Source organism: Hydra viridissima, unplaced genomic scaffold, assembly GCF_058129835.1.
Source record: "Hydra viridissima isolate aposymbiotic clone 2 unplaced genomic scaffold, HvirCarnegie_v1 scaffold_1, whole genome shotgun sequence".
In the NCBI taxonomy this organism is placed as follows: domain Eukaryota; kingdom Metazoa; phylum Cnidaria; class Hydrozoa; order Anthoathecata; family Hydridae; genus Hydra; species Hydra viridissima.
The window spans coordinates 37,320,266-37,337,054 of NW_028324300.1; the positions used below are offsets into that span (position 1 = coordinate 37,320,266).

At 31.0% G+C, this 16,789-nt stretch overlaps 2 protein-coding genes across 4 annotated transcripts; both read right to left on the reverse strand.

The window, feature by feature from the left end:
- Positions 1–820: 820 nt before the first annotated feature.
- Positions 821–14,276, reverse strand: LOC145192194 (uncharacterized). Of its 3 annotated transcripts, none has more exons than XM_090095385.1 (16): positions 13,803–14,276; positions 9,952–10,145; positions 9,288–9,561; positions 8,894–9,193; positions 6,242–8,758; positions 5,743–5,952; positions 5,380–5,582; positions 4,272–4,701; positions 3,758–3,957; positions 3,429–3,606; positions 2,995–3,246; positions 2,522–2,854; positions 2,184–2,383; positions 1,752–2,064; positions 1,185–1,496; positions 821–1,047 (listed from the first exon to the last, which is right to left on the reverse strand). In XM_090095385.1, exons 1-16 carry the CDS (start codon positions 14,038–14,040, stop codon positions 989–991), a joined length of 6,213 nt encoding a protein of 2,070 aa, XP_089951511.1. In that variant the 5' UTR covers positions 14,041–14,276; the 3' UTR covers positions 821–988. The 3 variants fall into 3 exon arrangements, with proteins under 3 accessions (XP_089951511.1, XP_089951526.1, XP_089951518.1); XM_090095400.1 differs by lacking the exon at positions 13,803–14,276 and adding an exon at positions 12,710–12,767; XM_090095392.1 differs by lacking the exon at positions 13,803–14,276 and adding an exon at positions 12,674–12,767.
- On the reverse strand, positions 11,183–12,586 carry LOC149894819 (methyltransferase-like protein 22). Its single transcript, XM_090095412.1, has one exon. It carries the CDS (start codon positions 12,169–12,171, stop codon positions 11,194–11,196), a length of 978 nt encoding a protein of 325 aa, XP_089951538.1. The 5' UTR covers positions 12,172–12,586; the 3' UTR covers positions 11,183–11,193.
- Positions 14,277–16,789: the final 2,513 nt, after the last annotated feature.

Sequence of the window (16,789 nt, forward strand, 5' to 3'; positions counted from 1 at the left end):
CTAAAAGGCAAAAAAAAAAAAGTTTTAAGAATTTGGTTAAACTTGTGACAAACTCTTCCCAATGCTGATTATTGTTTGTACTGGACCCTAAAATGTCAAGCTCCAATCAATGATCAAGATACTACTTCAATTGAAACATGTATCTATTGAGTGTGTTTTTGGCTGGAGAAAGGATGAACTTTTAGTGATAAATGAAGCTAAAAACCTGATTTTAAAGCTAACTTATTTCTCTTCAATTAAGCTGGTTAGAATTAGTTTACACTTTGTAAAGTAAGACTTAGAAACATTGTAATGGACTCAAGATTTTCGTTCAAAAAGAAATGTCTTTTATACTTAGTTCTTCCCTCGTAATATATTAATCGAGATAAGTCGAGCGTAAAATTATTAGCAAAAGAAAGAGAAGGTTTCATGATAATAATGATGCTGACGTTGTCGATCGTATTGCAGCAAAGACAGCTAAATACAGTGAATCTTGTGAATTTTCTTGCTAGTGACAAAACCTTTTTTAACATAATTAAATTAACAAACCGCTGTTTGTTTATGCTGACTTTTCAGGGTATAGTACAGGTTTAGATGTTTGTTTTTTAAAAAATGGGGGAGGAGGGTCTTGCACACTGTGTTAGTAGCGCCGGTACCGATAATATGAAAAATAAGTGATTAAAAAACAACACCTGTAAATTTTTTTCATAAAATCACTATTAACATTTTGTTTGTTAATTTCAATACAAATATTAATATTAAACATTAATATATATATATATAAAAACAAAGAGCTTCATAACGTTAACTTAACCAAATAACACAAATTAAAAACTTGATATTTAATAAATGTTCGAATTATTCTGAGTTAAGTAAATGTTAGTTAGAAAAGCACTTTCGTTAGGTTCTTGAAATTTCTAGGTCCCAAAGACTGTAATTCTGTCTTGCTTTTTAAGACAGAGCGTCTAAAGATCAGTGTATTTCATTATCAGAAATATTAAACTTGGAGTTAGGGAATCACCAGAGAGTTAGGGTCTTCGCTGCCAACATATTGTGAACTCACAGCACCTTAAAAGGGAAAAAAAAATCTACATTATCGAGAGTTTTTTTGTTGATGCATCGACAATTTTTTATCATCAGACTACACGTCACATGACGTTATTTAAATGAAAAAGCTTAACATGTAAACGAAGCAACAGAAATACCTCGCGGGCCTGCACCATCGCAAATATATTTCACTTCGACATATTTTATAATGCCAGGACACGGATTAACTTTCCACATAGAGTTCTTTGCAACAAGCTCGCAAGAATTTTTACCGTTGCATTCTTTTCGCGCAATATCTATAGAATTTGCTAAAGAGCAATTAGTTTCACGGTGAGTTCCCCAAGAACATGGTCGCTGAGACGTGCGACCATAGTTTGCGAATAATATCTCGATGAACTGATCACTAGGGCACAATATTGTACTACTTTGATATTCACATACAATTACTGTGTCTGGATTTAATGACGAAGCTAAAACATTCCATTGAAAAAAAAAAATAACGCAGGTAACAAGAGTCGTTAACAAATAAGAGCGATTAATGAACGAGAAATTTTAGCGATTAATGAACGAGAAATTTTAGCGATTAATGAACGAGAAATTTTAGCGATTAATGAACGAGAGGGCTCGTTAACAAAAATATAGGCAGTCAATATAAGTTGAAAAAACGTTCATAAAAAGAATTGTCAGTGGGTTTTCAAGTGGAACAACAAAGATTAAAAACTTACAAAAACCTTCATAACTGTTGGCAATGGATCTGCCGATGTAATAAGAAAACAAACGAAAACTTTCACTTCTAGAAGTATACGTCTTCAAGACCGTAAAAGTCGTTACTTGGAACTTAGTAAAGGAATTCGGATGATTAAAAACAGATTTCCCGAGAATAAAAGTTGTCGCTGCTGCCATGTGACTATTATTGTTTACAGACGGTTTAGTAGAGACTGCTCTAATAATTCCATTTATATAAAGAACAACGCCTTGGTCTTTTCGCCATGTTACCAAAACATAAAGCCAATCTTCACTTTCTACAGAAGTGTTAACCTATCCAAAAAAAAAGAAAAAAAAAAGGCAATGTTCAATTTAATACAGCGTTTACTACCTATTTATTGCATATCCAAACATTTTTTTAACTATTAGAAAGGAAAACATTAAATTCATACTTCCCAGGTGGAACTGTTTGTAGATAAAGTACAAAATATTCTTTTATTCATAACATATAACGAAACCCCCTTCCCATGGTAACCACCTGAATCAAGAATAAAATGTGGCGACGTGTAGTAGTCAGAGGTCTTGCTCAACCTAATTTTAACTGCTATTGTTAGACCACTTCTGGCTAATGTTGGATTAGTAATAAAATGAGCTAAAATATAAAGTATAAAATTGGTCTTAAAAACCATCTATAACACTCATTTCACATTCTTATTAATTTGAAAAAAATATATAGTATTAAAGTACAACTGGTAATAATTGTTTTATATTAAAAAGGAATGAATCTTACCTCCCAATTGAAGTTCGCTTGAATTTTGATGAAGTTTCCCTATGCATTGATAGCGAATATCAAGATATTTTACAATGCCAGGACAAGTGTTTCCCCATACCATATTTAATGCCTTCATAGTGCACTCATTTTTTCCATCGCACATCCCCTTTGCTTTTGATAGTGTTCCAACAGATTTGCAATTTGTAATGATATACTTGCGCCTTCCTTGGCAAGGTATATCTGATGTTCTTCCATAATTAGCATAAACTACTTTTATGATTTGGTCAGAGGGGCAACTGATATCTTTTTGGAAGTGCTCACAGATTATTTCTGCTTTTTCTTCTGAGAAGTCTAAAAAAAAAACAGCTCTGGTTTTTTGCTGCTTATTTTGATGGACAATGAGTAGATTATCATGAATTTTCAAAAAATCACTTTAAATATAAAATGAAACAGTAGTGAAAAAAAACTACTAAATTTGTTTAAAGAGAGACCTTCTAATAAATCTGTTTCTACCCATCCACTTTCTCCATCAAATGTTAAACCATTCTCTGTTGATTTAACATCACCAAAAACTCTCAAAGAAGGAGAAGTTAGGGTTCTATTATTTTGTATTAGCAACAAAAACCAATCAAATGTTGGATGCAGAACCAAAGGTGGAGAGATTTTCATAAGTTCATCAATTGAAGTGTAAGTGGGAAATAGTGACACCATTGCAATCTGAAATTTTCCATAACTTGTATCACCTAAATGACAAGTACAACAAAAATACAATAGCTAAATAATATAAAAAATACAAAATAATATAAAAAATACAAAATAGACATTTCTAATCAAGACATTTCTTGTAAAATAAAGAAACCATTTGCAAAAATGTTTACACATGTAGCTACTGAAAATATTCATTACTTGTAAAAAAAAACCAAACCTCTATTCACACTGCAGCCAACTGTAAACTCTTGCAGAGACCTAAGTTCACTGATAAGAAAACGACTTAATTTCTCTTTTGCAACAAGAGCACCATTTAAGTACATATATATTCCCATGTCCTCACGCCATGTTACTAAAACCAGGCACCAGGAGGTAAACACATCTGTGGTTTGTGCCTAAATATTTTTTACTGTTTAAGAAAATTTTACGATGTGAGAAAGTTAACAATATCTTTTTCAATAAAAAAAAATTAATTTTCAAAAATATTTTCATGCATTTATTAAATTAGAAAAAAATTTTTTAAAAAGTAAATTTTCATCGGCCTACCACCCACACACGGCCTTTGCTGCTAACAACTGCTGTTAGCTCACCACCAAGAACAAACAGAGAAACTCCATGACCTAACCATCCACCAGAATCAATTATAAATTTCTCACCACTCTCTTTCATTGCTGAACGGTCGTATTTAAATTTTACAACAAAAGTGAGGCCAGCAGGACTCAAACTTGGAATCATAACAAAGGTATCTGAAAAAGAAACTTTTTATAAACATCAAAGAAAAAAACAAAGTAGAGTCATTAAAGAAAACAGCCATCACTGTCACCATCATTTTTATCATCATTGTTGCTATGATGATGATGATCATGATCATGATCATGATGATCATCATCATTGTCATTGTCATTGTCATCATTGTCATTGTCATCTTCACCATCGTCATCTTCACCATTGTCATCTTTACCATCGTCATCTTCACCATCGTCATCTTCACCATCGTCATCTTTATCATCATCATCATTATATTTAGTTACAGCAAACATAACAGTAGAAATTTTCTAACCATTAAATTCTCCTGTATCATACAAATATGTTTGCATTCCATCAAATACTAAGACACCACGATTTTCAGTAACTGTTCCCACCACTTTAATTCTTGGATGATTTGTTAAGGCACCAGCATTAAGGGTAGAAAATGTTATTACAAAACTATCCTTCAAAACAGGTGCTGCATACTCTATCAGTTGCTTGTTGTCAACATAAACATTCATTATATCAATAGATGATAGGTACATTAAAAGAAAAGACTCTCCATCATGCTTGATGTTAGCGCCAAGGATAATATTGGAAGAAGTAGTATATATTGCATTGGTTAAAGTTGGTGACAGCGATTCACCAACTTTTAGACCATTGATATAAATAAAAAGACCATCTACAGGTTTCCAAGCAACAGACAAGTAGATCCATTCATCAATTGTAAGATTCGAACTTGCCTTAAAGAAAAGTAAAAATAAGTAAAAAAAATAAGAAAAATAGTAAATTAAAACAGAAAAATTTAAAGATTTTTTATGGTACATATAATACTTAAGAATTGGGTCATAATAGATCATGGAATTCACAAGTGCTGTTGATCCTAAAGTTATCATTTTAATATTTGGATATTCTAATACGATTTTTTGAGTTTAAGTAGAACCTTTTTCTTTGGAATTTGATAAAACTTACATTGAAAGTTTCAAAATTATCAGGATATTAAACTTTTTCATTCATGTGAAAGAAATTTTTAAAATTGAATTCATACTTCTTTATTTCATGATCATCTTAATCCTTTCATGCACTAGGTTGTTTTATAACAACAAATTAAACTAAGTTTCCCCAATGCAAATAGTGCATTCTAACCGATTGAAAACAATATTATTTTTTAAAGTAAAGTTGAAAAGGGCTGTAGAAAAAGTCTACTTTAACATTTCATAGTACCACTGACATTTTGTAGATGATTTTTTATGGGTTATGTTAGTTATGGGAAATTAATTGGAGCATCAAAGGGTTAAAATCCAAGTTGTTTGTAATGAGTTACATACTTTTGCTTGTGCACTAATTTTTGTTTTCTATTCTGTTTCTTTAATTGTAACAATTTAAAACAACTAATTTTTTAGGTAGCAAAAAAAATTTACCTCCCATGTTTGAGATGACATAGTCAAAATACTAAACAATGTGCCATTTTCAATAAACAATGTTAGACCTCTCCCATCGACACCACCAGCATCTAAAATATACTTTGGATGCTTGTAATGTTTGATGCTGGAATCAAACATCAATTTTAAACCAATTGCAAACCCATACTCCTTGGACAATGAAGGATCATAAAGAAATGGTGCTTAAAAGGCAAATCAAAAGATAATAATAATGATTAAAAAAGTTAATCAAACATTTTAATTTAAAAATATAAATAGATGAACAAAAATTCCCTTAGAAATATAGTTTTTCTAGCATACTACATAATCCATGACCAAAGTAAATGACTATAAATAGTTTACCATCAATTTTAGTTGCATTAATCCAAGATGTCTTGCCATCAAACTTTAATCCTCCTTGCCATTTTTTCACAGTTCCAAATACTTCAAGTTGTGGTGCTGAAGTAATTGTGTTACCTACAATATCTGTAAACAATATGGTCTTCCCCGAATGACCTGAAAATGTCTCTGCTGTGCCAGCAATAGGTAAATGATTTTCATTTTCAAACTTGTCTGATTAGAAAAAAAAAGAAGTTAAATTTTTTTAAGATTTTTCTCAAAAATTGTAAAAAAACTAAAGTTTAAGATAAAATACTTCATAAGTTGATCTCATGTAAAATTATAACATAAATTCCAAATTATGCATTAGTTATTTTTAAAAAATTCTAAACAATATTTAAAAAAGAAGTCTTCCATTTCTGAAAAAATGTAGAATTGTGAAAAAGAGAAAACTATCTGCCACAAGCAAAAAAGTTAGAAACAAAAATCCACTATTTTAAAAATAGAAATAAAAAGGGTAAACCTTGTTCCATCTGTGGTGCTGTTACGTTAGGCAGTACTTCACCAATAGTAATGATCATAGAATTTCTCCATAGTTTGTTTGGCGTTAACTTGGTGTACTTATTTTCTGTTGATACATCATCAAAAAGTTTTTCATGCTTAAATGGAGTGTCATTTTGTTCAACCATTTTTGAGCGTGTTTTTAAATATTGATTTTTCCAATTGACTACTTGGGGACTACCAATATCTCCAAATGTATTCACTGGATTTAGTGGGTACCCATTGAAAGTTTGTAGATTACTAAGAAATTTTTGATTGTATAAACTGTTTTGATTGTTTGTAATTGGTTGATTATAAAAGTAAGCTTGATTCAATTCAGGCTTTAAAAAAGTTTGTGTCTGAAATTTTGAATTCAATGAAGAGTAAAGATTTTGTGGAGCAGTCAGTGCTGTACTTTGTGGAACTGGCATATTGTATTGAAAATAATTAGGGAGATTGCTATTTTGAAAAAAACCAGACTGATAAAAACTGGACTGAGCTTTCTGCTGCTGCGGTAATACTTTAGGCTGTTTTTTAAGTAAACTAGCTTCATTATACTGCAACTGTGGTTTTGGGAGTGATGCAAAATACTTTTGTTGCTGTAATGATATCAATCTCTGCTTTTGTTGTTGCTTATAGTAAGTCGACAGTAAATTTTGCTGCTGTTTGTAATTTATTGCTGTTGCAAGTTTCAGGCCCTCAGCATTGTTGAATGATACAACAGGACTTTGCATCACATCATATTGGCCATTAACATTTGGAGATAACAAAATTGTTCCCGCTTGACCATAGACCTGTTCTACACAGTTAGGGTAAAAACAAGGTTTACCTGATGGTAACTGATTTCCAGGCTTAACATTTGCAGCACCTGAGACTGGTAAATATGCACCTGCTCTTACTAGTTGTAAGCAGCATGGTAAAATGAAAGCTGTAACTGGTCTACATATGCAGTTATTACTAAGAAACTTAACTGCTGATTTTGTTGGCTTTTTTGTTGTGGTATTAGTGACTTTAACAGCTGGTGAAGTATTAGTAATGTACTTTGTAACAAGAGGTGGTGGACGAGTTATCGGCTCAGTTTGGGGAATTATAACAGGCAAAGACTTAGTTGTCCTTCGATGAAATTTTGTAGTTGGAGTGAAAACTTTAGTAGTTACAGGAGCAGTTGTAATGATAGTTGTTGTTGATGATTTTGTAGTTTGAGGAGGAGGTGTTGATGAACATAGCTCTAAATCTCCATATTTAAAGCATCCAGCATTAGGAGGTTTTGGTGTATCCACAATTTTAAAAGTCCAATGAGAATCTTTATATAAAGGTAGCTGATGTGGAGGTGTCCACCACACATTGTAAAATGGTGTAGTTTTAGTAGGTGGTGGGAAAGGTGTGGTTGTTTGCCAAGGTGGGTATGTTATTTCTTGCTGAGTTAATGTTGTAGATACTGTTGTAGTAGGTATTGATGAAGTAGTAATTGTTGTTGATGTGGTTGTGGTTGGTGTAGTTGAAGTTGTTGTGGTTGTAGATGTTGTTATAGTGGTTGCTGCAGTTGGTGTGGTTGTAGTTGGTGTTGCAGATGTGGTTAGTATTGTTGTTGTTGGTACGTTTGTTATTGTTTTAGTAGTAGTTGGTGCTGTTGCAGATGTTGTAGTTAGTGTTGTGGTTGGTGATGTTACTGTTGTAGTTATGATTTCTGTTGTGTTAACTGTTGTAAAATTACTTCTCAGATCGTTGATTTCTTTGCATTTCTTTAGCCCGTCTGTGATAGAAAACTCGCTGCAATCAATCTTATCATCAAATAAGTTTGTTACATTGCTTGAAGATACATTTATGGAACCTTTAATTGCACTTAAGATCTTTAAGCCATCTAGCATATTTTCAATATTTGTTGCTTGTTCAGTAGAAATAGTGATTTCATCTGGTTTACATGTCTTGCATCCTGTGATATTGCTATTAAATGGAATTGAAAGATTTTCAGTTGATTCCACATGCCAATTATTATTAAAAATAGTAGTGTTTGAATCTAAACTAGTAAGTGAGCTAAAAGTTTCATTTTTGATTTCATTATTTATTTTGGTTTCATTTTCTGCGTGCTGATCTAAATGAAGAGTTAAATCATCAAAAGTTTTGCTCTGATTTTGGGTAAAATTCCGTGACTTCTCATTTACAAAAGTAGAATTTAGTTGTGTCTCAGAACTGTTTAGAAAAATATTACTTGATGGACTTGTCAAGGTATTTGGTGTTAAGGTAAACACTTCCTTGGTAAATTCATTAACAAGAGGAACATTTTCTTGTTTATTTGTATTGCTTTGATCAGCTAAAGTTGCAGACAGATACTTGTGCTCCAAAGACTCCACTGAAGCACTTTTATCTGGGGCAAATGAGCTTGCAGATATGCCATGAACAAGTGTGCTATTTAAACTCAGCTTTTTTGTTCTGCTGGAGTTTTTTAAGTCATAATCTGGCAAGATCCCTTGTGTTGAGTAAACCAGATTATAGATAACATCTAAAAAAAAAATCTTCATTTATCATGTGTTACTTGATGTCAAGATTGCAAGAGTATATTATTCACTCATTCTTGCAAAACTTGATAATTTGCTTCAACCTTGAAGAATGAAAAAAATAAATAAACAAATCGAACCATCGCCAATATTAATTTCCACTAAAACTTGTGAATCATCAGATGCTCCAACATGAATCCAATCTTTTCCATTCATCTGAATCACAGAACCTGTATCATTTTGTTTGACCATGAAATCCATTCCATAGGGTAAAGGTCCTTCACGTAAAACAAACTCTAACAAAGTAGATGTTTTTGGTGCAATTAAATACCCTGAATTCTTTTTAGCACCACGATCAGGAAAGATATGAATAAATTGATGTCCTTGGTTAATAAACCTTGCATTTACATACCTAATATTGCCTTCTGGTTGGTTAGGAGCTAAAAAACAAAATAACAATAAATGTTTTAAAATGATAAAGCAATAAAATAAATGATTTTATTCACAATGTAACTTAATGTTAATAAAACTCACGGCTGTAAGAATACGATAACATAACTTTTCCCTCTGGAACAAATTTGTTAAAAATTGCCACCATTTCTATAGAAAATTGTCCTACGGTTACTTCAAAATCATGGTTTGCTTTGCCTATTGTAATATGGCTTCCTACATCTATGGTAGTCACAGATGATTGACTTTCTCTGGTATTTGCAACAAGAGGACCATCCATAAATAACTTTAAGCCAAAAACTGAAGACCAGGTAAGAAGGATGAAGTGCCATCTTTTTGTTTCAAGTGGAATATTTAACTTTAAAATGAAACACAATAAAGTATTTAAAGTAATTAGAAAACAACCTTACTGTTCAGATTTGAACTGAAAAAAATGTCAATCATATATAGATAAATCATTTTCAAATTTTATGTTTTAGATCTATTTTCATAACTTATTTGCCATTTAAGTTAAACAATTCCAGACAATAAAAGTTGATTATGGTTTGCAAAAATAACATAAATTTGTGTATTAATCTAAAAAAATTTTAAGTGCAAAATCATAATTTGCATTAATACCGCTTATACTTATAAATTTTACTTGTAAAATTTGTAAATGCTATAAAGTTATAACATTTAGATTGAAAGTTATAGTAAATTACTTAGTAGCTCAGAGAAATTATTTTAGGAATAACATAAAAATATTAACCTGCCATAGCTTTTTTGATGAACCAACTTCAAAAAACATTAGTTTATTTTTTACATAAAATGAAACACCATTTCCAAGATGGCCACCACTATCAAAAATAAAAGCTTTATCAGAATTTTGAAAAGGGCTCAACTTTACTCGAAGACCTAATGACAAACCATCTTTGCACAAAGATGGTTGTGCGATGCACTGACCTAAAAAAAAATAACTACAGTTTTCTTAATAATAAAACATAATGATAAAACATTAAACATTTCTGAATAGTCAGCTTACTAATACTTTTATATGTGTACCCACCTATTACCAAGGTGATTTAAGTCTTTATATTTATACATTGTGTAAATTCTTAAAGATTAAACATTTAGGGGTTGCAAATAAAGGTTGTATAGTGTTTACTTACTAGTTCTATACAATACTTTAATTCTATACTTTAAACATGTTCTATACAATAGAACATGTAAAGTAAACAAGTTTAAATGTCTTATTTATTGTCTGATGACTTAAACAATCTTTGCTTACAATTTATATAGTTAATACAGATGTGCAATTCTTACACCTAGAAGACAGTTCTCACTACTTCAAAGTGATTAGTTGATGCATTTAATAAAAACTATAGGGATTGAGTTAAGAGGGCAGAAAATTGCAAGACAGTAAACAATATTAGATTTCAAAAGCAAGCAGCCAAAAATTTATCAAGCATGTAAAAAACATGGTGCTTGCTTAATCATTGTAGATAATAGTAGTTCAGAGAATCAAACTTAACTCCAAATTTATAGTCCCACAGCAGCTGATATCATTTCAGAAAACGATTATTGTAAACAAACAAGTCAAGGGATGTCTTGTTTAAGACTTTAACATGAAGATAAAAAAAAAAAAAAAGTTGCAGTTTTGTTAAGATATAAAGAATTTCCATGTCAAAGATTTATTATGTTAATTATGTTAATATTATTAATATAATTAATTATTTTAATTATGTTAATTATGTTAATATTATAATATTATATCATTATGTTAATACTATCAATTAGTAGCTAGTTTAAATAGAGATTATTAATAATTAAACTGACTATTAACTAATAATATTAACATAATGTAAACAAAATGTTTATGTATGCAACAATGAATTATTCTGATGGGGTAAGCGAATGAAATTTTAAAAATTACAAACACATTTAAGAATATTAACATTTACAACTTAAATTTAATATAAAATAATGAAAACAGACATGTGTTTTAAGAAATTTATTTGAATATATCGATTCTCCATAACTCAAGATATTTTGATCTTTCATAATCGATATAAATTGGAAAGTCAAGTGGGACATTTGCAACATGAATGTTAATTGAGTTACTTAAACTCTGTAAAGTATCATTAAAATGTTCATAAGAAGGAGCAGAAATTTCCAATTTGTCCAGAGTAAAATTTAGTCTTTTTTCAACAGACATGAACACTACAACAGGACTTGCATTTGAGAGGTCTGAGAGTGCAAATATCACATGAAATATTTTCTCAGTGAGAACTTCATCATATATGCAATCTGCAGCTATAATTACATTTGTCTTTTCAATCATCCAATTGTCATTATCTGTCCAGGACAACTCACTATGGTTGTCCTGAGAATTTAAATTTGAAGTAAATAGATTTACACTTTTTTTATCAGATGAATGGTTAACATTAAACCAATTTAACTTTCTGAAAGAAACATTTTCAACAAAGTTTTCTCTTTCTTCTTTGGAAGCATTAAATATAGGTCTAATAAAGGAATTTGTTGTATAGTTTTCTTTTGCTAGACTCAATATTTCCCCATCTTTATCAGTAGAAAATACATGAGAAGCTTTAAAAGAGGCAAGGATAGAGCAAATTCCAACTCCAGCACCAAGCTCGATGCAATAACAATCCTTAAAGACATTACTGTAAATAATGAAGTCTGCCATCAGCAGAGATGCTGCCCAGACTTGTTTGCCAACATCTTTTAAATTAGTACTGTTGCAATGAGTGATGGTTAGTGCTATAATATCATTTAACTCAGCTCTATTAATGTTTATATCTCCATCACAGTCATATTCTAATGCATATTCATTTGAAGAAGGTAACAAAGCTTCTAGCTCTTTACTTTTCAAGCATTTGATACAAAAACGAGTAATATAGTTTTCATCTGTGACTTTATTTTTACTTTTGCAGAGGTGAACTTCTGATAAAACAAGATCATCTTGATTCATTATCTTTTTAAACGTTAAACTATTATTATATGTTAAATAGATTTGTAAATATTGTACAGCAGCAGTATTATTTAACAACACTTGAGTGTTTAGAATTGGTTGTAATTGAATTACGCGTTTATATTAGTCTTTTGAAGTAAATCGAACTGAAGAAATTTTACATACTTAGAAATATTAAGTTATAAAGGTTCATTAAAAAATTTACTTTCATATTCTTTAGTTATGTTTCAACCTTGGAAAATATTGCGTAATAGTATTATTCGATAAATTTATTTTTCTTAAGTAGCATACAAATTTATCGACTGATCTGCATTGAAGGCAACTCATTTTTTACCTTAATTTTTTTTTAATTAAATGATAAAAAACGAAAAAAAAAAAATCGCTTTTATCAAGGAATTCTAAAAAAAGTAAAAGAAAAAAATTTCAGTGAATTTTCGGTTCAACCTCTGTACCAAAATTATTCTTCAATCTACATTTAATCTGATTCACAAATGTCACGTACCATCAATTTAGTTTCTCAATGAAAAAATCTCTTTACCATTTTTTTTTTAAATTTGCATCACAACTCAAAACCAGCCTTACATAAAAAAACATATTAAAAACTGTTAACACAGAAATTAAATGAGAAAATGTGTTTTTGCTTGATTTTAGGGGGTTTGCCTCAATACAATTCAGCTTTTGCATGTTTATGCTAAAGTTCCATTTTGATAAATTTCAGAAAAAATTCTTTTTTAAATGCTGATGTTGAAGTTAACACCTTTTATTAATCGTTATTTAAAAATATAGCAAAAATACTTCACGGCAAAATACTTCACTGCAGCGTTGACATATACAGTATGTAGTAAAAATACCACGTGCGTCTTTCCTATTCGCAACATGGAGTTTTTGGAGTCAAACGCCTATTAATTTTATAGTTCTCACGATTAACAAGACACCGTCGTAAAACATGCGCCAAACCATCATCTAACAAGATTGACGTATTTAAATAGCCAAATAAAAGATGGGACATTTATCATTTTTTAAAATTCAATATTTTTTGAAAGTTCGCTTTTATAACTAGATAGTTGAGCTTTTCTTATTTTTCCTAACGCGTTTTCTATACAACTCTTAAGATGGAAGATACAAAGATAGAAGGCGGCGAGAACTTATTTATCTTAATGTACTTGCACTTACAAGCCGTCTGAGCTCAAAATGTGTATTTTAGGAACCTTGTGTACATTAGGAACCGAGACTTGACCCTCGTTTACAAACGTGTAAAAACTGAAAGAACCCTTCAACAAATCTTATTTTCTAGGTGAGCATTTGTATAATACTAATAAGATTTAAAAATTCTACCAATATTTCAAGTAGTTACGTTATGTACGGATAATGTCAAACGCTTGCGGTATTATTTATTCGGAAAGGTTTGGTTTCGTATCAAGAAGTCATTACTCTCGCTTTTTATTTTAGGAATAATCCATTCATCAAGGGGATTTTACTGAGAGAAATTTAACGCTTTTGCCACTTGTTTTGCAAAGTTAAGAAATAGTTATAGTAAGAAGTATAAGAAATAATTGTAGTATAGTTATAGTTATAGTAAGAAAGGCTGTCGAAGAAAATTAGTGTTTGGTAGTAAGAGTGTATTCTGTTACCTGAAAAATCTCCTGCGTCAATCCAACCAGTCTTTCCATCAAAGTCTAGAGATTGATCTTTACCTTGAGTTACACCGCCATGAACCGCCATAAGAGGCGTTACAGGAACAGTTTCGTTATAAATATACGCCAGCGGCCATAAATAAGCAGGTAACACTGTACTTCTAACTGCTTGCAACATTGACGCTGCAAGAAAGAAATTTATAAATGTCATACTATAGGCGGGTGTAAGTTTCATAAATTAAAACAGAGCTTTTTCTTTATAAAATCTCCTCTGTGTTCTTCTTGCTCACATCATTAAGCAAGCATTTCTTCTTTGTTAATACCATTTATTAGAAAATGCTTTTAAAGTCCAGAAATTTCTTTCCTAACTAAGAAAAAAAAACAATCTCTGCTACTTTTTTGCAATGTAATGTAGTATTTAGCTGAATCGAGGTAATTTTCGCAGCGCATTGCAAATGCGCGTTATAACCTGGTTTTTTATTCGATACCCATGCATTCATAAGTAATTGTGCATAAAACTATGTGTGTTTTGCATAATTGGTTGCACTCAAGTGAAGTGACCTGGTTGCTACTGAAAGGTAAACAGTTAGCTGGGTTGGTTTGCATTATCAAATTTAAATATATTCTTATTAAGAACTTTATTAAAATAAATAGAAAAACTTCAAAAAAAGATTTTACAAATAAGTTTTAAACAATCGACTTTAAAAAAAATAAACAAACAAAAATAAACAAACAAAAATAAACAAACAAAAATAAATAAAAGAATTGATAAAAAAAAAAAAAAAAGTAACCTAACGAACATGTGATTTTTTGGAAAAGTGAACAAGTGATTTTTTGGAAAAGAAACAGTTTTGACAATCATTAATGGAAATTGATAACGGAGATACTGATTATGAGAATCTGCATGTTAAGCTAGTACCCAAATCAAGATCTCCGTGGTTGAACTTCTCAAAGTAAGATTAAATATTATTTGTTAATAAAGCATAATTTGAAGCTATAATATAAAGAACCTAATATGACAGAAATATCAGAAAAAGTTTGGGAATATCGATAAAATTGATTGAAATTGAGCTCAGCTAAATCCCATGTGGGATCTGATCATGGCATATTACGATAACTGTAAGAAACTGATTAAGCTATTTTAGAATAGACGAAACGAAGAGAGGCATAAAGCCTTATTTCAGAGCAATGAAGTACGCAAAACGAAATTCCGGACAGCTTTTTTGCCAATCTACATTTTGACCAATAAATAAAGACCAATGTACATTTTGCAAGTGTAAAAGCACATCGCACAAAGTGACCGACAGCTGAGAAGAAAGTCTAAAAAAGTAGTAAAAATCGTTTTTTTCCGATTGAAAGATTAATGACATTGGATTAAAAGGGGTGAGAAATATCGGAAAATTATAATGATGAAAACGTTTACAAGCCTACATATAAAATTGGAGCGATTGCTGTTCATACAGTGGGTTGTATAAATATAGAGTCACTACTTTTTTATGCGAAATTTTTGTTTTTTTCAAAACTTTCTTTGAAACCAACTAATTAATACGATTAAAAGCGTATTAAATGTGTTAATCAACTGATTCTCTATCGAATGGTATAAAACTCGAAATCGTTAGATTTACCAATCTTGAGTAAATATTAATTCAATTAGAACATACCTGTACTTCTAATGTAGAAAAAATATAGAGTCAGTTAAAATTTAACGACTTAAGTTGAAATATCTCAACGAAATGTAATCCGAACGGTGTAAAATTTGGTGGTTGATTTCTTTCGAACGATATAAGCGTTCTTGCGAAAATAAAATTAAGTTATCATTTTTATGTCTTGAGTTATTCGCCTTAGTAATTATTTGGTAAAGTAAAAAGACAAGAATGGGCAGAAAAGCTGTTTCAGACAACATACGATGACAAAATGTAGGTCTGCTAAAAGATAGAACAAAAAGCCAACGAGAAATTTCTCGAATGTGCAGTATTTCCCTTAAATGTGTACAAACAACGTTGAAAAACCACGAGCACAATGATGTCAAAGATTTACCAAGGCTTGGTAGGTCTTTAAAGCTAACTTTAAGAGACCAAAGTTATCTCTATCGAAAGGTTAGACAAGACCCAAAAATTTCTTACCGTGAACTTGCTGAAAGGTTCACAAATACGCCTGGTAACGTTAGTGTAAGTAGATGGACTGTACAAAGATTCCTAAATAAGAAAGTCTTAGATTGCCATCTCGCTAATCAAAAATTAATCAAAGATTAAAGTGGTGTAGAGAAAGAATTTACTGGTCTGTAGAAAACTGGGCCAAAGTCATCTTTGGCGACGAATCCATTTTGAGATGATAATTCGCAAGTCAAGATTAATCATCATGAGGCTGGCTGGTAAAAAGTTCAATGAGCGTTTTTGTGTACCAAGGATAAAAAGCGGAGCAGGATCAGTCAGAATATGGGGATATAAGACCCTGTCCCTTTATGGGAGAAGTCCCATAAAGGGACAGGGTCATAGAACATTTTTAACGGCAGAATTAACCAGTACAACTAAAAAGAGACCCTTGAAAGTAGACTTTTACCAACAGCCAGAGCTTTTTACGGAAGACAATACCAATGGATTGTTCAGCACGATGGTGCAACGGCTTACACTGTAATCTTGGTTAACCCTTTCATGCACCAATTATTTTTCCATAACTAACATAACCCATAAAAAATCATCTACAAAATGACAGCGGTACTATAAAATGTTAAAGTAGACTTTTTCTACAGTCTTTTTCAACTCTCATTTTTAAAATAATATTGTTTTCAATCGGTTAGAATGCACCAATTTGAATTGGGGAAGCTTAGTTTAATTTGTTGTTATAAAACAACCCAGCGCATGAAAGGGTTAAAGAGTGGCTTGATCGGAAAAACAGTACAGTCATGCCTTAGCCAGCTCATTCTCCAGATCTCAATCCCATCGAGAACATTTGGGCTTGGATAGATAAGAGATTGGTCAAAGAAA